The sequence below is a fragment of the Oncorhynchus mykiss genome, chromosome 4 (assembly GCF_057628025.1).
Source record: "Oncorhynchus mykiss isolate SJ-2025 chromosome 4, ASM5762802v1, whole genome shotgun sequence".
Lineage (NCBI taxonomy): Eukaryota > Metazoa > Chordata > Actinopteri > Salmoniformes > Salmonidae > Oncorhynchus > Oncorhynchus mykiss.
The window spans coordinates 6,793,202-6,815,000 of NC_143025.1; the positions used below are offsets into that span (position 1 = coordinate 6,793,202).

The 21,799-nt window shown below is 42.8% G+C and overlaps 1 protein-coding gene across 2 annotated transcripts; it reads left to right on the forward strand.

The window, feature by feature from the left end:
• Positions 1 to 1,590: 1,590 nt before the first annotated feature.
• saal1 (serum amyloid A-like 1) lies at positions 1,591 to 21,040 on the forward strand. 2 transcript variants are annotated; one of them, XM_090231000.1, is made up of 14 exons: positions 1,652 to 1,715; positions 1,747 to 1,797; positions 2,222 to 2,412; positions 2,780 to 2,881; positions 5,607 to 5,690; positions 6,253 to 6,332; positions 6,482 to 6,541; positions 8,206 to 8,321; positions 13,598 to 13,790; positions 14,423 to 14,505; positions 14,784 to 14,975; positions 15,242 to 15,423; positions 15,703 to 15,795; positions 20,293 to 21,040. In XM_090231000.1, the coding sequence occupies exons 2-14, from the start codon at positions 1,794 to 1,796 to the stop codon at positions 20,383 to 20,385; spliced, it is 1,473 nt and encodes a 490-aa protein (XP_090087126.1). In that variant the 5' UTR covers positions 1,652 to 1,715; positions 1,747 to 1,793; the 3' UTR covers positions 20,386 to 21,040. The 2 variants fall into 2 exon arrangements, with proteins under 2 accessions (XP_090087125.1, XP_090087126.1); XM_090230999.1 differs by having other exon boundaries at positions 1,591 to 1,797.
• Positions 21,041 to 21,799: the final 759 nt, after the last annotated feature.

The following is a 21,799-nucleotide window of genomic DNA, read 5'->3' on the forward strand; positions in this document are numbered from 1 at the left end:
AGAAAATCCCAGAAATCACATAGAGTTCCCGAAACCCGCCTTAACGGATTCGTCTGATTCGCCCCAACTGGATCTGAAACTTTTCTAAAGAAAAACAAACACATTTCTTTGAGCATCAACAATTGTACGATTTCTCTTAAAATTACGATAGATAAATGTCTGGTTCTTTTTTTCCTGACACGGTAGGTTCATGTACTTTGACGTGAAGCGGTCAAATTAGCACTCTATTTTTCGTTTTTGACCTTTAATCACAGAAAAATGGTCTGAACTCAAAAAACGTTGAGGCCTCGACGCCATCTTGTTTCGGGGCTAACTGCCCATTATGCCAAACCTATGCTCACCAAGTTTCGCGATCGAAGTCTTTTCCGTTTAGGAGAAATGGCCATGTCGTGATTGGTGATGTTTTGTTCATTTGAAATATGATTCCATTCGCCATCTGCTGGAATTTACCGGGACAGCGGAAAAATGACAAAAAATTTTACAAAACGGAAACCGAATGTCCGAGAGACTTCGTTTGATGACTTCCCAAAAGATCTGGCCCTGGTGCACGGGTCCGCAAATTTTGAGGAACAATTGTGGACGTCTAGTAAGGGACCATACATTTGCAATATGGAGTTTCTCATCGATCATACAGGAAATGCCAAAAAGTGTCCTTCAGGTATGTTAGGGACCCCCACACATAAAAACAGTGCTATTAACATAGTGTTTTCAACTTACAAATTTGACACAGTTTGATGTACAGTACTTGAGAAACATAGATCAGGTATGGTCAACCCTCCTGAAGAGCAAGCAGGATTTTCTTACACCCACCCTGTGAAGTTCGTCATTTATTTAATCTGTAGCCTAAATGCTTCAAACACACCGACAGCGAATTACACAGAATAGTATATGCAATATCGTATGGATATGTATGCAACAAAAATTCTGTCAAGCCGTCTACATATACAGTTTCACGCATACCTTCGATAAATCTAGCACCACATCGAACGTAATGCAACTGCATCTGCAACACAATGCTGCAAGGCAAACGCCTTCATTGGAAATTAATGTAATTCTGGTGTACCAAGATGTGATCAATGCGTAATAAACTGCATGGTTTCCCGAGTTGTAATGGGAGGACCACACACCATGTCATCGGAGTGACTCCCAAGTTTACATTGATGATAGTTATTAATATCAATATTTGAGCATAAAGGCGTTTCCACCGCCATTTCTCGCATAATTAATTTGACCGACACAAAAAGTTCCCAACGTGTCAAACTAACAAATTATCTGTTGGTATTTACAAAATGTTACCGAAATTCCTGTTTCCATCACAGCTGTCATGATTTTGGTACGCAGCATAATTTTTATGATTTTATTTAACCTTTAATCATCTGGATATCTGTACAAAAGTTTAACATTCACCTTCTGCTACCATTTCTGTCAAGCCGTTTTATGCATACGCAGCGTTTGATTGGAAATTAATGTACTTCTGGTGACCGAAAACGCAAGAACACTGTCGGTGTTTCAATTCTCTCATTGACTCCTCAAACCCCGGTATGGTCTGTTTCGCTAGCGTTCCCGGAAATCTCGCGATGTTGTGCCTCTGGGTTTTTGAAACTCTGTGGTATGATACCCTTCACACGCATGCGCGTTCCTTCTATTGCATTGGAGGCTCATTTGAAAACATTAGCCGCGACTAGCAATGTTTGTTTTGGTTAGCAAGCAATTCGACTAAAGTGAACATACGTTTCTGGATAACACAGTGATATAAACCCATCATTATACTCGAGGAACGACAGTCAACATTCATGGGTGAGCTCAAGGAAATTGATGGCTTTGTTGTAATGTGCACAGGGACACTAACGTTAATAGAGCTACTGAAACTAGCCGGTCTGAGCAGCTAACATGGCTAGCTAGCAAATGCTATGGCATTATATTTTTAAGGCTTTGCTAGCCTTGATCTTCTGTCTTGGCTAACATTCCAGGAACATCTACTAGCCAACATCGACCGGCTAAATGTAGCTACCTTCCCCCTGCGAAGCCGTCCTTACCCTATCCTGGGACGCATTCAGCAGGACCCGACGTTTTCAAACGTTCAGATAGAAATTACCTAGATAGAACAAACCTCCATCTCTGACAATGAGAACGTTTTACGTACTGAACATGGCCCTGCACACCTCCGGAGGTAGCAGCCAGCATTGTGCGTTTTACTTGACCTTATTGCGTTTCTGTTTAGAGGACCACAGCGTGGATGACGACAACTCCAGCATCCGGTCATCCTCCCCGGCGAACTCTCCTGTCATGGACCGTAACCCCTCACCACCCCCGGACAGAGAGGGGGAGCAGGGCGGGGAAGAGGTGGACGCTATAGGGGAGACAGTTTATAGCAAACACTGGCTGTTCAGCACCTTTACCCGTCTGATTCAGGTAGGCAACCGGTTAAGATTCAGGTAGGCAACCGGTTACCGGTTAAGATTCAGGTAGGAAACCGGTACATTGTTGCAATACAGTATTACTTGTTGCTGATCAAATACCAACTGAAGTATATGAAGTATACCTTCATGACTCATGAGACAACTCCTCTAGGCTATTGAAGTCTAGAAAGGGTTATGGTGAGGATGCGTTTTCCATCATATAATGCATTATGTCCAGCACTCTTTTTGTTGTTGTTGCTCATTACAGAAAGTGCTCTTCCATCTTGTACATTTTATTGTTAATATGCAGAACATATTTTGTCATCTTGTGTTCAAAATGCATCGTTGATCATCGTTGTTGTTGTTGTTATGTCCTTCAGATTGTGTCGGAGCAGAACATGGGAGACTCTGATGCCCAGATGCAGCTACCAGAGGAAGATGAGGATGAGCTGTGTAAGATCTGGGATATGGCCATGGATAAGGTGTGTGTCTCTCTCTTCAATTCAGAAGGGCTTTATTGGCATGGGAAACATGTTCTACATTGACAAAGCAAGTTAAATAAACAATCAGAAATGAACAGTAAACATTACAATCACGAAAGTTTCAAAATAATGTTATATTTTTGGCTATGTACTGTGTAACAATGTGCAAATAGTATCTCTGTCTCTCTCTCTCTCTCGCTCTCTCTGTGTCTCTGTGTCTCTCTCTCTCTCTGTGTCTCTCTCTCTCTCTGTGTCTCTCTCTCTCTCTGTGTCTCTCTCTCTCTGTCTCTCTCTCTGTCTCTCTGTCTGTCTGTCTGTCTGTCTCTCCTCTCTCTCTCTCTCTGTCTGTCTCTCCTCTCTTTCTCTCTCCTCTCTCTCTCTCTCTGTCTGTCTCTCCTCTCTCTGTCTGTCTGTCTTTCTCTCCTCTCTTTCTCTCTCTGTCTGTCTCTCTCCTCTCTCTCTCTCTCTCTCTCTCTCTCTCTCTCTCTCTCAAATGTCTATTTACATCTGGAATATATACAGTGTCTTCTGAAAGTATTCAGACCCTTTAAATTCTTCCACATTTTGTTAGGTTACAGCCTTATTCTAAAATCAATCTGCACACAATACCCCATAAAGACAAAGAAAAAACAGTTTAAGACATTTTTGCTAATTTATTAAAAACTGAAATATCACATTTACATAAGTATTCAGACCCTTTACTGAGTACTTAGTTGAAGCACCTTTGGCAGTGATTATAGCCTCTTCTTGGGTATGACGCTACAAGCTTGACACACCTGTATTTGGGGGAGTTTCTCCCATTCTTCTCTGCAGATCCTCTCAAGCTCTGTCAGGTTGGATGGGGAGCGTCGCTGCACAGCTATTTTCAGGTCTTTCCAGAGATGTTCGATCGGGTTCAAATCCGGGCTGGACTCAAGGACATTCAGAGACTTGTCCCGAAGCCACTCCTGCGTTGTCTTGGCTGTGTGCTTAGGGTCGTTGTCCTGTGGGAAGGTGAACCTTCGCCTCAGTCTGAGGTCCTGAGCACTCTGGAGCAGGTTTTCATCAAGGATCTCTCTGTACCTTACTCCGTTCTTCTTTCCCTCGATCCTGACTAGTCTCCTTGTGGCTGAAAAACTTTCTCACAGCTTGATGCTGCCTCCACCATGCTTCACCTTAGGCAGGGTGCCAGGTTTCCTCCAGACGTGCCACTTGGCATTCAGGCCAAAGGGTTCAATCTTGGTTTCATTAAACCAGATAATCTTGTTTCTCATGGTCACAGAGTCCTTTAGGTGCCTTTTTGCAAACTCCAAGCGGGCTGTCATGTGCCTTTTACTGACGAGTGGCTTCTGTCTGGCCACTCTAACATAAAGGCCTGATTGGTGGAGTGCTGGAAGGTTCCCCCATCTCCACAGAGGAACTTTGAACAATCAGGTTCTTGGTCACCTCCCTGACCAAGGCCCTTTTTCCCCCAATTTCTCAGTTTGGCCGGGCAGCTCTAGGAAGAGTCTTGGTGTTTCCAAACTTCTTCCATTTAAGAATGATGGAGGCCACTGTGTTATTGGGAACCTTCAATGCTGCATAAATTGTTTGGTGTCCTTCCCCAGACCTGTGCCTCGACACACTTGCAACCTTTCGGTTACTAGTCCAACGTTCTAAACACTAGGCTACCCTAGTGAAAGAGCACGTGTTCCTAATGTTTGTATACTCAGTGTGTATATTCTGTATACTCAGTGTGTATGTATTCGGGGCGGCAGGGTAGCCTAGTGGTTAGAGTGTAGAGGTGGCAGGGTAGCCTAGTGGTTAGAGTGTAGAGGTGGCAGGTAGCCTAGTGGTTAGAGTGTAGAGGTGGCAGGTAGCCTAGTGGTTAGAGTGTAGAGGTGGCAGGTAGCCTAGTGGTTAGAGTGTAGAGGTGGCAGGGTAGCCTAGTGGTTAGAGTGTAGAGGTGTCAGGGTAGCCTAGTGGTTAGAGTGTAGAGGTGGCAGGGTAGCCTAGTGGTTAGAGCGTGGAGGTGGCAGGGTAGCCTAGTGGTTAGAGTGTAGAGGTGGCAGGTAGCCTAGGGGTTAGAGTGTAGAGGTGGCAGGTAGTCTAGGGGTTAGAGTGTAGAGGAGGCAGGTAGCCTAGTGGTTAGAGTGTAGAGGTGGCAGGGTAGCCTAGTGGTTAGAGTGTAGAGGTGTCAGGGTAGCCTAGTGGTTAGAGTGTAGAGGTGGCAGCGTAGCCTAGTGGTTAGAGTGTAGAGGTGGCAGGGTAGCCTAGTGGTTAGAGTGTAGAGGTGGCAGGGTAGCCTAGTGGTTAGAGTGTAGAGGTGGCAGGTAGCCTAGTGGTTAGAGTGTAGAGGTGGCAGCGTAGCCTAGTGGTTAGAGTGTAGAGGTGGCAGGGTAGCCTAGTGGTTAGAGCGTTGGACTAGTGACCGGAAGGTTGCAAGTTCAAATCCCCTGAGCTGACAAGGTACAAATCTGCCGTTCTGCCCCCTGAACAGGCAGTTAACCCACTGTTCCTAGTCTGTCATTGAAAATAAGAATTTGTTCATAACTGACTTGCCTGGTTAAATAAAGGTACAATTAAATGTTTTGTTTTTTAAAATTCTGTATACAGAGATGTTTAAATAAATACCAGGAGCCATGATAACTAGTTTATATTGTCACGAGTCGGCTGTAAAAATGTAACTTTTATGTTACAAATGTTTTTGATGTAATGTGAAATTTGATGGGTTATAATATGACCCTGTCTGCCTGTCTCTCTGTAGGATGTGGCTGGTTTCTTACAGGAGTTCAAAGCTGCAGATATCCTCCTGGGAGTGATCACTAAGTCTCGATGCCCTCGTCTCACTGTGAGTGACCTGTTTTAGTGTTCTAGTTTACCTCGTGTGTGTTGTACTCTATTATAAAACGGGGTGGTTCGACCCCCCCCCCCCCCCTGAATTCTGATTTGGCTGGCTGCTGTGGTATACCACAAATATGACAAAAACATATATTTTTACTACTCTAATTACGTTGGTGACCAGTTTATAAAAGCAATAAGGCACCTCAGAGGTTCGTGGTATATGGCCATTATAAACTGGGTGGTTCGACCCCCCTGAATTCTGATTTTAGCTGACAGCTGTGGTATATCAGACCGTATACCAACGGGTATGACAAAGCAATAAGGCACCTCAGGGGTTTGTGGTATACGATGGTAGATATCACCATATATCACCCCCCCCCCCCCCCCCCGGGCCATATTGCTTAATCAGTCCACCATCTAGTCTTTGAAATGCAATATTAATATGACTAATAATATAATTTAATATTCCTTTTCCCCCAGTTGTAACCCACCCAGCAACATTTTAAATTGGCACAACATCATGTTGCCATGGTGTCTTGTTGATGTTTTCCCTTGTCCTCTCGCCCCAGGAGATATGTGTGGGGATCCTGGGTAACATAGCCTGCTTCCCTGACACTTGTCTGACCCTCAGCCAGAACAACGACCTAGGGTAGGTGGAGATGGCCATTTACTAAAAACCCCTTTCACACTGTCATGACAGCCTGAACAGTACTGTGTTGACTCTGATATGTACAGCACCGTTCCAACTCACGGTGGGCATTAACTGTTTCTCTGGTGTAATTCTGTTTCTCTCCACAGGGTGGTGCTGTTGCTCCTTCTTGGAGACACTGATCCCCCTACACTGCTGGAGACAAGCAGGTGAGAATACCCTGAAAAGGCTAGAAAATCCTTCATTGTCTGTTGTCGTAGCTCAAATAAGAGGAAGAATCACAATGCTTTATAAACATTTTTTTTTTTATAGAGATGTAACTCTACGCAAATGAAACTGAGCATGGTTTCCCTAAAGCATCTTAAGGCTAAGTTCGTCGTTCGAACCTTCATAGGAGCGTTGTTAAATCTCCGAGTTGTTTCTCAAAACCATCGAAGCGTTCGTTATTTGCCAACTGCTTGTGACCACTCGTAGAACCGCTAAGTGCGACATTAGAATATATATATAATTTTTTACAGTTCCACCTCACTTTATACACAAAAGATCCCCCGCTAAACATAGAATCGAGCTGTCTATCTGTCTCTGTGACCTCCGATAACTTGGGAATGAAGTTGACTACAAAGTTTCCAATGTTGTTGCAATTGTTAAAAACATGCTTCAAATGAAAACCAAGATGACTATATACAATATATATATATAGGTATTTGTATATACATTATATACAAAATATATATAGGTATTTGTATATACATTATATACAAAATATATATAGGTATTTGTATATACATTATATACAAAATATATATAGGTATTTGTATATACATTATATACAAAATATATATAGGTATTTGTATATACATTATATACAAAATATATATAGGTATTTGTTGGTGTTTTTATTAGGATCCACCACATTAGCTGTTGTGAAAGCGTCAGCGACTCTTCCTTGGGGTTCCACACAAAACTTAATGTACAGAACATTTAATGGACAAGAAGAGCTCGAGGACAGAACCACCTCAATTTGGCTGCATAGTTCTGTATAGTTGAATCATATTGAAATTCATTACATGTTCAGTCCAATTTTAGTTCTATTTTTCCTAATTGTAGGCTACATTGTCTGTAAAAAAAATAAATTGGCCTCAATATATTTCATGATGTGTTACAACATGTGCCAGATCTGTGATTTAGTGTATTATTATAGAGTAGGACTAAGCATTATAATAAGCCGGCTCAATATTTTCAGCTGTAGGTGGTAATATGAGCTGATCTGTCGTCAGTATTGTGGAATACTTCTAACGTTAAGGTCAGATTTGAATGGAGAATGCTGATCTGAGAGCCTTGTCAGGCTTTTAAATTCATTAAAAAAAAAAAATGTAACCTTTATTTAACTAGGAAGTCAGTTAAGAACAGATTCTTATTTACAATGACGGCCTACACCGGCCAAACCCAGACGACTCTTTGCCAATTGTGCGCCGCCCTATGTGATTCCCAATCACGGCCGGTTGTGATACAGCCTGGCTTTGAACCAGGGTGTCTGTAGTGACGCCTCAAGCACTGAGATGCAGTGCCTTAGACTTCTGCGCCACTCGGGAGCCCCCTTTTTCGTTCCATCCTGTCAGTATTCAACACATGCTCCAACGACACACTTGGCCAACGTTTAAAAAAATAATAATTATGCGAGGTGTTTTTGCAAACGCGTGTTATATTTTCGGCCGTTGTAGGAACGATGCATCGTCAAAACACTCGTATGCCTAAGTTCCTATCTGGAAATCATGCCCAGGTCTTGTCAAAGTCTTCTTTTGCCTTTAGACTGCGGTTTTTGTGTTTTTGTTGATATCTCGTTAGTGATTGGTGCGAATGTCTTTTTGTCCAGACTGCTGCTGACCTGTGTGTCCCAGAGCGATGTGTCTTCTCTGTGGCTGGAGAGGGTACGACAGCAGACCTCTGTGTGCTCCAGCCTCTGCTTCATCATGTGCAGCTCCACCAACAGTAGGTCCTTCATATGTTACAACAACTCAATGTGATGAAAGATGTTTTCTTTCCAATCTACTGGGAATCATTTGTTTACATACCCTACATTATTCATCTCATATGTATATGTATATACTGTACTCTATCATCTACTGCATCTTTATGTAATACATATATCACTAGCCACTTTAAACTATGCCACTTTGTTTACATACCCTACATTACTCATCTCATATGTATATACTGTACTCTATATCATCTACTGCATCTTGCCTATGCTGCTCTGTACCATCACTCATTCATATATCCTTATGTACATATTCTTTATCCCCTTACACTGTGTACAAGACAGTAGTTTTGGAATTGTTAGGTTAGATTACTCGTTGGTTATTACTGCGTTGTCGGAACTAGAAGCACAAGCATTTCGCTACACTCGCATTAACATCTGCTAACCATGTGTATGTGACCAATAAAATTGGATTTGATTTGTCAAATGTGACTTGCACAAATGTGAGGTATATTGAGAATATTGATTTAGAACATGTTCAAAGATTCATCCACCCAGGGACTCATCTATGAACAATGAGGAAAATACATCGTCAGTCACCGGTTTCATTAGGAAACGTGTTCATGATGTTGTACCCACAATAACAATCAGACATACCCCCAACCAAAATCTCTGGATGAACGGAGGAATCCGTACTATGCTTAGAGCCCGTTCTGCAGCATTCTATGTCAGCGGAACGAACCCCGGCGACTCTATGGCACACAACGCCATGCAAGGCAAGCACTTACGAGCTCCGCAAAATCCATTAGGGACGCAAAAAAAGACTATGCAGTCTTAAACTTGAATCGATATTCGACAAGTCAGACTTGCGTCACTTGTGGCAAGGACTACACGCTATCACAAACTACAGAAGGCACATCCAGCTGCCTGGTGTCCACCGAAGCCTCCGCCCCGGACGGGCTTAACACATTCTATGCTCGCTTCGAGGCAGACAATACCGAGCCATCCAGGAGGACTCTCGCTGTTCCGGAAGACCAGGTGCTTTCGCTCTCCAAGGCTGACATGAAGACATCTCTGAGGGACTATTTGGGGCGACAGGGTAGCCTAGTGGTTAGAGCATTGGACTAGTAACCGGAATGTTGCTAGATTGAATCCCGGAGCTGACAAGGTAAAAATCTGTTGTTCTTTCCCTGAACAAGGCAGATAACCCACTTGGCTGTGTTAGGCATTTGTTCTTAACTGACTTGCCTAGCTATAACATTCTTTTAAATGTTTTAAATAATTTAAGTTCACAAAGCTAGCATGCCACATCCAGGCCAGCATGCCACATCCAGGCCAGCATGCCACATCCAGGCCAGCATGCCACATCCAGGCCAGCATGCCACATCAAGGCCAGCATGCCACATCCAGGCCAGCATGCCACATCCAGGCCAGCATGCCACATCCAGGCCAGCATGCCACATCCAGGCCAGCATGCCACATCAAGGCCAGCATGCCACATCAAGGCCAGCATGCCACATCAAGGCCAGCATGCCACATCCAGGCCAGCATGCCAGGCACACTGGCCCCACTCCAATGAGCCCAATGCTGCAACATATCCACGAAAGATGCCATTTCCATCACTATTCACACGGCCCGCACACAACAGGAGCACCGATGTACAGTTGGAAATCGGGAAGCTTACATACACCTTCGCTAAATACTTTTAAAATCAGTTTTCAGAATTCCTGACATTTAATCCTAGTAAAAATTCCCTGCCTTTAGGTCAGTTAGGAATCACCCAACGATTGCATGTCTTTGCACAACATCACGGTTGTAGGCCTGATAACCAACAACGACGAGGAGTCAGACTATAGGAAGGAGATAAGTGAACCGGCGTTGTTTTCCTGGCACCACAATCTCCTTCTCAACGTCAGCAAAACAAAGGAGTTGATTTATTGACTTCAGGAAGCAGAAGACTGGGAACCCTTATCCACATCAACTGGACTGCAGTAAAGAGAGTCAGATGTTTTTTTTAAATCACCAAGGACTTGACATGGACCAACATCTCCACCACTCTTGTCAACAAGGCGCAGTTGGTTCCTTTGGTTCCTAATTCGGGATCACTAGGCCCTCCAGCAGGTGGTGAAGACGCCTCGCTACTGTATATAGCCTCTACTGTATATAGCCTCTACTGTATATAGCCTCTCTACTGTATATAGCCTCTCTACTGTATAGAGCCTCTCTACTGTATAGAGCCTCTCTACTGTATAGAGCCTCTCTACTGTATATAGTCTCTCTACTATATATAGCCTCTCTACTGTATATAGCCTCTCTACTGTATATAGCCTCTCTACTGTATATAGCCTCCCTACTGTATAGAGCCTCTCTACTGTATATAACCTCTCTACTGTATATAGTCTCTCTACTGTATATAGCCTCTCTACTGTATATAACCTCTCTACTGTATATAACCTCTCTACTGTATATAGTCTCTCTACTGTATATAGTCTCTCTACTGTATATAGTCTCTCTACTGTATATAGCCTCTCTACTGTATAGAGCCTCTCTACTGTATATAACCTCTCTACTGTATATAGTCTCTCTACTGTATAGAGCCTCTCTACTGTATAGAGCCTCTCTACTGTATAGAGCCTCTCTACTGTATATAGTCTCTCTACTATATATAGCCTCTCTACTGTATATAGCCTCTCTACTGTATATAGCCTCTCTACTGTATAGAGCCTCTCTACTGTATAGAGCCTCTCTACTGTATATAGTCTCTCTACTATATATAGCCTCTCTACTGTATATAGCCTCTCTACTGTATATAGCCTCTCTACTGTATATAGCCTCTCTACTGTATATAGCCTCTCTACTGTATATAGCCTCTCTACTGTATAGAGCCTCTACTGTATAGAGCCTCTACTGTATATAACCTCTCTACTGTATAGAGCCTCTCTACTGTATAGAGCCTCTCTACTGTATAGAGCCTCTCTACTGTATATAGTCTCTCTACTGTATAGAGCCTCTCTGCTGTATATAACCTCTCTGCTGTATATAACCTCTCTACTGTATAGAGCCTCTCTACTGTATAGAGCCTCTCTACTGTATAGAGCCTCTCTACTGTATATAGTCTCTCTACTATATATAGCCTCTCTACTGTATATAGCCTCTCTACTGTATATAGCCTCTCTACTGTATATAGCCTCTCTACTGTATATAGCCTCTCTACTGTATATAGCCTCTCTACTGTATAGAGCCTCTCTACTGTATATAGCCTCTACTGTATATAGCCTCTACTGTATATAACCTCTCTACTGTATATAGCCTCTCTACTGTATATAGCCTCTCTACTGTATATAGCCTCTCTACTGTATATAGCCTCTCTACTGTATATAGCCTCTCTACTGTATATAGCCTCTCTACTGTATATAGCATCTCTACTGTATATAGTCTCTCTACTGTATATAGCCTCTCTACTGTATATAGCCTCTCTACTGTATATAGTCTCTCTACTATATATAGCCTCTCTACTGTATATAGCCTCTCTACTGTATAGAGCCTCTCTACTGTATAGAGCCTCTCTACTGTATATAGCCTCTCTACTGTATATAGCCTCTCTACTGTATATAGCCTCTCTACTGTATATAGCCTCTCTACTGTATAGAGCCTCTCTACTGTATATAGCCTCTCTACTGTATAGAGCCTCTCTACTGTATAGAGCCTCTCTACTGTATATAGCCTCTCTACTGTATATAGCCTCTCTACTGTATATAACCTCTCTACTGTATAGAGCCTCTCTACTGCATAGAGCCTCTCTACTGTATATAGCCTCTCTACTGTATATAGCCTCTCTACTGTATATAACCTCTCTACTGTATAGAGCCTCTCTACTGTATATAGCCTCTCTACTGTATAGAGCCTCTCTACTGTATATAGCCTCTCTACTGTATATGGCCTCTCTACTGTATATAACCTCTCTACTGTATAGAGCCTCTCTACTGTATATAGCCTCTACTGTATATAGCCTCTCTACTGTATATAGTCTCTCTACTGTATAGAGCCTCTCTACTGTATATAGCCTCTCTACTGTATAGAGCCTCTCTACTGTATATAACCTCTCTACTGTATATAGTCTCTCTACTGTATATAGCCTCTACTGTATATAGTCTCTCTACTGTATAGAGCCTCTCTACTGTATATAGCCTCTCTACTGTATATAGCCTCTACTGTATATAGCCTCTCTACTGTATAGAGCCTCTCTATATAGTCTCTCTACTGTATAGAGCCTCTCTACTGTATAGAGCCTCTCTACTGTATAGAGCCTCTACTGTATATAGCCTCTCTACTGTATAGAGCCTCTCTACTGTATATAGCCTCTCTACTGTATATAACCTCTCTACTGTATAGAGCCTCTCTACTGTATATAGCCTCTACTGTATATAGCCTCTCTACTGTATATAGTCTCTCTACTGTATATAGCCTCTCTACTGTATATAGTCTCTCTACTGTATATAGCCTCTCTACTGTATATAACCTCTCTACTGTATAGAGCCTCTCTACTGTATATAGCCTCTACTGTATATAGCCTCTCTACTGTATATAGCCTCTCTACTGTATATAGCCTCTCTACTGTATATAGCCTCTCTACTGTATATAGCCTCTCTACTGTATATAGCCTCTCTACTGTATATAGTCTCTCTACTGTATATAGCCTCTCTACTGTATATAGTCTCTCTACTGTATAGAGCCTCTCTACTGTATAGAGCCTGTCTTTTTACTGTTGTTTTATTTCTTTACTTACCTATTGTTCACCTAATACCTTTTTTGCACTATTGGTTAGAGGCTGTAAATAGACTGGCTGTAAAATAAGCATTTCACTGTAAGGTCTACTACAACCTGTTGTATTCACGTGACAAATAAACTTTAATTTGATTTGAATAATATAGATCACTTTTGTTCCCAGTTTTGATTCTGTTCCTCAAAAAAAATGGCGTACATTTTTTTTGGGGTGTTTTCCGTTCTGTTCCCTGAACAAGTCACAACCCCTGATATTTGCGCATGTTTGTTTTGTTAGAAAGAGGATGGACCGTAAGAGGCGGCACTGACCTCTGGGTCACCCAGGCCTGATTATTCTTGAAGGGGCTTCTGGGTTTTTCCCAGTTTTTTTTTTCTTCATAAGAACAAATATACATATTTGATGAAACTGTTGAGTGAGACCCACTGTTTACTTTTCATGCAATGTGTGTGTGTGTGTGTGTGTGTGTGTGTGTGTGTGGTTGTGTGTGTGTGTGTGGTTGTGTAGTGGACCTGCTGGTGAAGGTGGGGGAGCTGGTTGACAAGCTGTTTGACTTGGATGAAGAGTTGATGAAGACCTGGGTCACAGCTGGATCTCAGCCCAGTGACGAAGACGAGGAGGAGGAAGAAGAAGAAGAGGAGGAGGGGGAGAGACGTCTGGACGTGGCCTCCTCGCTCCTCGAGGCTGCCAAGCAGCTAAGGTAAAGACATTTTGTTTTTGCTAATATTATAATGTAATAATAATATTATCTTCGCAGGTATTGGTAAAAAAAAACAGCTCTCTGTTAGAACCACTTTGATGGAGGTATCAGTAAGAGCAAGCTTGTAAACCTCATGACATCATGTTTTCAGCAGACCAGCCACTGGGTGGTGGCATTCTGATATGACAAGCAACATGTGGGGCCATCCTCGTGTTTCCACAGGTCAGAGGGTTTTATGAGGGGCTATCCTGGTGTTTCCACAGGTCAGAGGGTTTTATGAGAGGATATCCTCGTGTTTCCACAGGTCAGAGGGTTTTATGAGAGGATATCCTCGTGTTTCCACAGTCCAGAGTGTTTTATGAGAGGATATCCTCGTGTTTCCACAGTCCAGAGTGTTTTATGAGGGGCTATCCTGGTGTTTCCACAGTCCAGAGTGTTTTATGAGAGGATATCCTCATGTTTCCACAGGTCAGAGGGTTTTATGAGGGGCTATCCTGGTGTTTCCACAGGTCAGAGGGTTTTATGAGAGGATATCCTCGTGTTTCCACAGTCCAGAGTGTTTTATGAGAGGATATCCTCGTGTTTCCACAGGTCAGAGGGTTTTATGAGGTTCTGTCCTCGTGTTTCCACAGATCAGAGAGTCCAGAGGGTTTGGAGGTGTACCTGCATGCCCTCCAGCTCCTCACCACTATCCATCATGGGATTCAGACACTGGGTGAGACGAGTTGTTCAAAATGTCTGCTTTTATTTATTCAATAGATGTTATTGGTTGGAAAAAATCCATAAATTACCATAAATTACAGAAACTTCTCTCTTTAAATGGCTTCTCCCTCTTGGTATATCTTGTATGCTATTATGTTAATATATTTCTATCTAGCTGTGGGTTTTTTTTATCCTGAGAGCTGAAGTTAGTAAGATTTCCACTCTTCATTACTCATAGCAAGTAAAGTTGACTAAGTTGACATGAAATATAACTCAGTCCCTTGTCTCCAGCTGTTGCAGGTGGGACGGGCCAGGCTCTATGGACCTTCCTGTGTGAGGTAGTGTGTGAGGACCTGTGTCAGCCAGACGACCCTCCGTTTGTTCTCCAGGAACAGAAGGGGTTACTGGTCCATGCTCTGGCTGTCCTGTCAGTCCTGTATGCGTGTCAGAACCAGGAAGCAGAGCACAGCGAAGCAGACACGCGTAAGAGACCACCTGGATTTCACTTCAGTCTCTGACACCGTCTCTCTCTGTCTTGTCCAGTGAGGAACGAGAGATGGTTTCTGATGTTGTTACTGCTTAATCACGAGACGTAAAGCCTCATTTCTTCTTCTTCCACTAACTGATCGTCTAACCAAAACCAACGGAAGTCACTGTTACCTGAAAGTGAAAACATTATAAGGCAAAATGAATGTTTTTTTAAATGTTTTTATTTAATCCCAGAGTATCTGAAAGTCTCTGTTCTCCAGTTTTGCCTCTAGTTGGGAGCATGTTGAGGGTGCTGCAGTACCATAGAGAGGTCTGTTCAGGACACGGACAGAAGGAGAAGAAGGAGGAGGAGGAGGAGGAGGAGAAGGTGGATGAGCAGCTCCAGGCTCTGATCCAGACAACGGTCGAGTTCCTCTCTGACATCATCACTGACCTCACCAAGGTAACGCAGCCGCTGGAACTGTCAATCAAAAAAAAACAACGGTCACCGTTTCCTACGATGTTACTTCATCTCTAAACCAAAATAACTTGATATGACATATATTTATTTATATATATATATATATATATATATATATATATGTGTTTATAACCTATATTTATTTTATTCATTTAAACTTGTTTTATTTAACAAGTCGGTTTAAGAACAAATTGTTCTTTACAATGACGTGTGTGTGTGTGTGTGTGTGTGTGTGTGTGTGTGTGTGTGTGTGATCCCTAGGACGCGGTGTGCGAGTTGGTGACGAGAGGTTACCTAACAGAAAAGACGTGTCTGTCAGCAGTAGGCTCTATGCTCCCCCAGTTCAGCCCGGCCGTAAGTTCTCCCTCTTTATAATGTGCACGTGATATCCACCGTGTCTGTCAAACAGAGGCTCCTATATATAGATGTCAGTGGGGACATTGTGGTGGCTGGGATACTCAATCAGGTCAATAAGAGTTTATTTCCAGTTTTACATGTTGTCTTTGTCTGTGTCACTTGTTCTCTGGAAACATGGTTTCCACCACGCCCTCACACTTCCTCCCGGTGTGAGTGGATGTTGTCATAACCAAGCCTACGTCACCTGTATAGGTACAACACCTGGTCTTCATGTTGTCATAACCAAGCCTACGTCACCTGTAGAGGTACAACACCTGGTCTTCATGTTGTCATAACCAAGCCTCTGTATAGGTACAACACCTGGTCATCATGTTGTCATAACCAAGCCTACGTCACCTGTAGAGGTACAACACCTGGTCTTCATGTTGTCATAACCAAGCCTCTGTAGAGGTACAACACCTGGTCTTCATGTTGTCATAACCAAGCCTCTGTATAGGTACAACACCTGGTCTTCATGTTGTCATAACCAACCCTCTGTAGAGGTACAACACCTGGTCTTCATGTTGTCATAACCAACCCTCTGTAGAGGTACAACACCTGGTCTTCATGTTGTCATAACCAAGCGTAAATCACCTGTAGAGGTACAACACCTGGTTTTCATGTTGTCATAACCAACCCTCTGTAGAGGTACAACACCTGGTCTTCATGTTGTCATAACCAACCCTCTGTAGAGGTACAACACCTGGTCTTCATGTTGTCATAACCAACCCTCTGTAGAGGTACAACACCTGGTCTTCATGTTGTCATAACAAACCCTCTGTAGAGGTACAACACCTGGTCATCATGTTGTCATAACCAACCCTCTGTAGAGGTACAACACCTGGTCTTCATGTTGTCATAACCAAGCCTCTGTAGAGGTACAACACCTGGTCTTCATGTTGTCATAACAAACCCTCTGTAGAGGTACAACACCTGGTCTTCATGTTGTCATAACCAACCCTCTGTATAGGTACAACACCTGGTCTTCATGTTGTCATAACCAAGCCTACGTCACCTGTATAGGTACAACACCTGGTCTTCATGTTGTCATAACCAACCCTCTGTAGAGGTACAACACCTGGTCTTCATGTTGTCATAACCAACCCTCTGTAGAGGTACAACACCTGGTCTTCATGTTGTCATAACAAACCCTCTGTAGAGGTACAACACCTGGTCATCATGTTGTCATAACCAACCCTCTGTAGAGGTACAACACCTGGTCTTCATGTTGTCATAACCAAGCCTCTGTAGAGGTACAACACCTGGTCTTCATGTTGTCATAACAAACCCTCTGTAGAGGTACAACACCTGGTCTTCATGTTGTCATAACCAACCCTCTGTATAGGTACAACACCTGGTCTTCATGTTGTCATAACCAAGCCTACGTCACCTGTAGAGGTACAACACCTGGTCTTCATGTTGTCATAACCAAGCCTCTGTATAGGTACAACACCTGGTCTTCATGTTGTCATAACCAAGTCTCTGTAGAGGTACAACACCTGGTCTTCATGTTGTCATAACCAAGCCTCTGTAGAGGTACAACACCTGGTCTTCATGTTGTCATAACCAAGCCTCTGTAGAGGTACAACACCTGGTCTTCATGTTGTCATAACCAACCCTCTGTAGAGGTACAACACCTGGTCTTCATGTTGTCATAACCAACCCTCTGTAGAGGTACAACACCTGGTCTTCATGTTGTCATAACCAACCCTCTATATAGGTACAACACCTGGTCTTCATGTTGTCATAACCAACCTCTGTAGAGGTACAACACCTGGTCATCATGTTGTCATAACCAAGCCTACGTCACCTGTATAGGTACAACACCTGGTCTTCATGTTGTCATAACCAACCCTCTGTAGAGGTACAACACCTGGTCATCATGTTGTCATAACCAAGCCTACGTCACCTGTATAGGTACAACACCTGGTCTTCATGTTGTCATAACCAAGCCTCTGTAGAGGTACAACACCTGGTCATCATGTTGTCATAACCAACCCTCTGTAGAGGTACAACACCTGGTCTTCATGTTGTCATAACCAACCCTCTGTAGAGGTACAACACCTGGTCTTCATGTTGTCATAACCAAGCCTCTGTATAGGTACAACACCTGGTCTTCATGTTGTCATAACCAACCCTCTGTATAGGTACAACACCTGGTCTTCATGTTGTCATAACCAACCCTCTGTAGAGGTACAACACCTGGTCATCATGTTGTCATAACCAAGCCTCTGTAGAGGTACAACACCTGGTCATCATGTTGTCATAACCAAGCCTACGTCACCTGTATAGGTACAACACCTGGTCTTCATGTTGTCATAACCAACCCTCTGTAGAGGTACAACACCTGGTCATCATGTTGTCATAACCAAGCCTACGTCACCTGTATAGGTACAACACCTGGTCTTCATGTTGTCATAACCAAGCCTCTGTAGAGGTACAACACCTGGTCATCATGTTGTCATAACCAACCCTCTGTAGAGGTACAACACCTGGTCTTCATGTTGTCATAACCAACCCTCTGTAGAGGTACAACACCTGGTCTTCATGTTGTCATAACCAAGCCTCTGTATAGGTACAACACCTGGTCTTCATGTTGTCATAACCAACCCTCTGTATAGGTACAACACCTGGTCTTCATGTTGTCATAACCAACCCTCTGTAGAGGTACAACACCTGGTCATCATGTTGTCATAACCAAGCCTCTGTATAGGTACAACACCTGGTCTTCATGTTGTCATAACCAAGCCTACGTCACCTGTATAGGTACAACACCTGGTCTTCATGTTGTCATAACCAAGCCTCTGTATAGGTACAACACCTGGTCTTCATGTTGTCATAACCAACCCTCTGTAGAGGTACAACACCTGGTCTTCATGTTGTCATAACCAACCCTCTGTAGAGGTACAACACCTGGTCTTCATGTTGTCATAACCAAGCCTCTGTAGAGGTACAACACCTGGTCTTCATGTTGTCATAACCAAGCCTCTGTAGAGGTACAACACCTGGTCTTCATGTTGTCATAACCAACCCTCTGTAGAGGTACAACACCTGGTCTTCATGTTGTCATAACCAACCCTCTGTAGAGGTACAACACCTGGTCTTCATGTTGTCATAACCAACCCTCTATATAGGTACAACACCTGGTCATCATGTTGTCATAACCAAGCCTCTGTATAGGTACAACACCTGGTCTTCATGTTGTCATAACCAAGCCTACGTCACCTGTATAGGTACAACACCTGGTCTTCATGTTGTCATAACCAAGCCTCTGTAGAGGTACAACACCTGGTCATCATGTTGTCATAACCAACCCTCTGTAGAGGTACAACACCTGGTCTTCATGTTGTCATAACCAACCCTCTGTAGAGGTACAACACCTGGTCTTCATGTTGTCATAACCAAGCCTCTGTATAGGTACAACACCTGGTCTTCATGTTGTCATAACCAACCCTCTGTATAGGTACAACACCTGGTCTTCATGTTGTCATAACCAACCCTCTGTAGAGGTACAACACCTGGTCTTCATGTTGTCATAACCAACCCTCTGTAGAGGTACAACACCTGGTCTTCATGTTGTCATAACCAACCCTCTGTAGAGGTACAACACCTGGTCATCATGTTGTCATAACCAAGCCTCTGTATAGGTACAACACCTGGTCTTCATGTTGTCATAACCAAGCCTACGTCACCTGTATAGGTACAACACCTGGTCTTCATGTTGTCATAACCAAGCCTCTGTATAGGTACAACACCTGGTCTTCATGTTGTCATAACCAACCCTCTGTAGAGGTACAACACCTGGTCTTCATGTTGTCATAACCAACCCTCTGTAGAGGTACAACACCTGGTCTTCATGTTGTCATAACCAACCCTCTGTATAGGTACAACACCTGGTCTTCATGTTGTCATAACCAACCCTCTGTAGAGGTACAACACCTGGTCTTCATGTTGTCATAACCAACCCTCTGTATAGGTACAACACCTGGTCTTCATGTTGTCATAACCAACCTCTGTAGAGGTACAACACCTGGTCATCATGTTGTCATAACCAAGCCTACGTCACCTGTATAGGTACAACACCTGGTCTTCATGTTGTCATAACCAAGCCTCTGTAGAGGTACAACACCTGGTCATCATGTTGTCATAACCAACCCTCTGTAGAGGTACAACACCTGGTCTTCATGTTGTCATAACCAACCCTCTGTAGAGGTACAACACCTGGTCTTCATGTTGTCATAACCAAGCCTCTGTATAGGTACAACACCTGGTCTTCATGTTGTCATAACCAACCCTCTGTATAGGTACAACACCTGGTCTTCATGTTGTCATAACCAAGTCTACATCACCTGTAGAGGTACAACACCTGGTCTTCATGTTGTCATAACCAACCTCTGTAGAGGTACAACACCTGGTCTTCATGTTGTCATAACCAAGCCTACATTACCTGTATAGGTACAACACCTGGTCTTCATGTTGTCGGAGGCTGATCCCCAGCTGGCAGACACCGTGAGAAAGGAATTTCCCGTCTCCCTCAGCCCAAGCTGATCCACGAGCCCTCCTCTTCCTTCTCCAGACTAAGGTATCCACAGTGGATCCTGTTATATCCATGGAGTACCACACTGGGCATACAGAGAGGTTGTATACCAATACCAATACACTTGGACTGTACTGTGAAAAACATGAAATGGTGTCCACTGTTTTAATGTTTCGTTTTTTTAGATCATGGTCTATAAAAATGGAATGGGGGGGGGGGGGGGGGGGAAAGAAGAAGATAAAACACCAATTATTTGTTTGTTTAACTTGTTTAAAATAAAACGGTATTGTTATTTGATATCATGTTTTAAAGATGTAGTATCTCTTATTGTGGCTAAAAAGGATCATTACATTGTATGTTCCAATGTGGCCCTACTGTATTATTCAGTGTCGGGTTGCAAAATGATGCTAACGTTCCCGGGTAATTCCAGAAATCCTGGTTGGAGGCTCCGGATTTCCTGCTTAATCCCTCCTGATTCCAGGGAACCTCCATCCGGGATTTCTGGGAAAACATGGTAATTTTTGGGGGAAAGTTATCACCATTTGCATTCATGTTTCTGTCAGTCTGTAGACAAGGAGAGCTTTTTCCAGCTCCAAACAGATAATTGAATGGACTTTTATTCACCCAGTCAACTTGTTGCTGTTTTTAATAAAGATATTGAATATTCACGTGGCCATTTTGTATCAGCAGATTTGGACGATCAGTAAGTTTCCATGAACTTTTTTTGTAGACATTTAGGAAGTTCACAAAGAAAATTTGACATTGACTCTGCTGGGGTGAGTTTCAATATAACTGTCTTGTCGATTTAATAAACAGCTGTGTATAATGACTTCATACCAAAAAAATATATTTATTTTTAAAAACTTTTTCTCAAAAACCTACAAAGTCTAATAAAAAATGAAGTGGTTGAAAGTGTTCCCATCACCCATTCAGGCAAATTGCTCGTTAACAAATTGGCGACAGCCGGTATGCCTCCCAACCTAATTTGTTTCATGTCTTCTGTAGCCTGCAAAACCCAGCATGTATAGAATCCAAAACCCTTTGATTTGATTTGAAAACTTGATTATTATTTGCAATATTCTAATCATTATCATGTTCCAACGTATCGCCATGGTGAAATTTGCACTCCTGTAAATCTGAAATAATTGGATGGTGAAACTGGCTTCCGGCCAATCAGAAAAGCAAGTCGAAACGATTCAGCCAATGAGAGTCGGGACTAGGATCCTGCAAGGAAAAATTTGTATAATTGAACAAATTTGATTTAGAAATAAATGTGGAGTTGAGCTTCATAGCTTATTATTAATTATTTGAAAAAAGAAAAACGTATTTTATTCTAAATTAATTTAGGATAGGTGCGTTAGTATACAATAGGTGTTTTACCTAATGACATGTGGGTAAGATTTCATGCTGTTTATTAGTTTACTT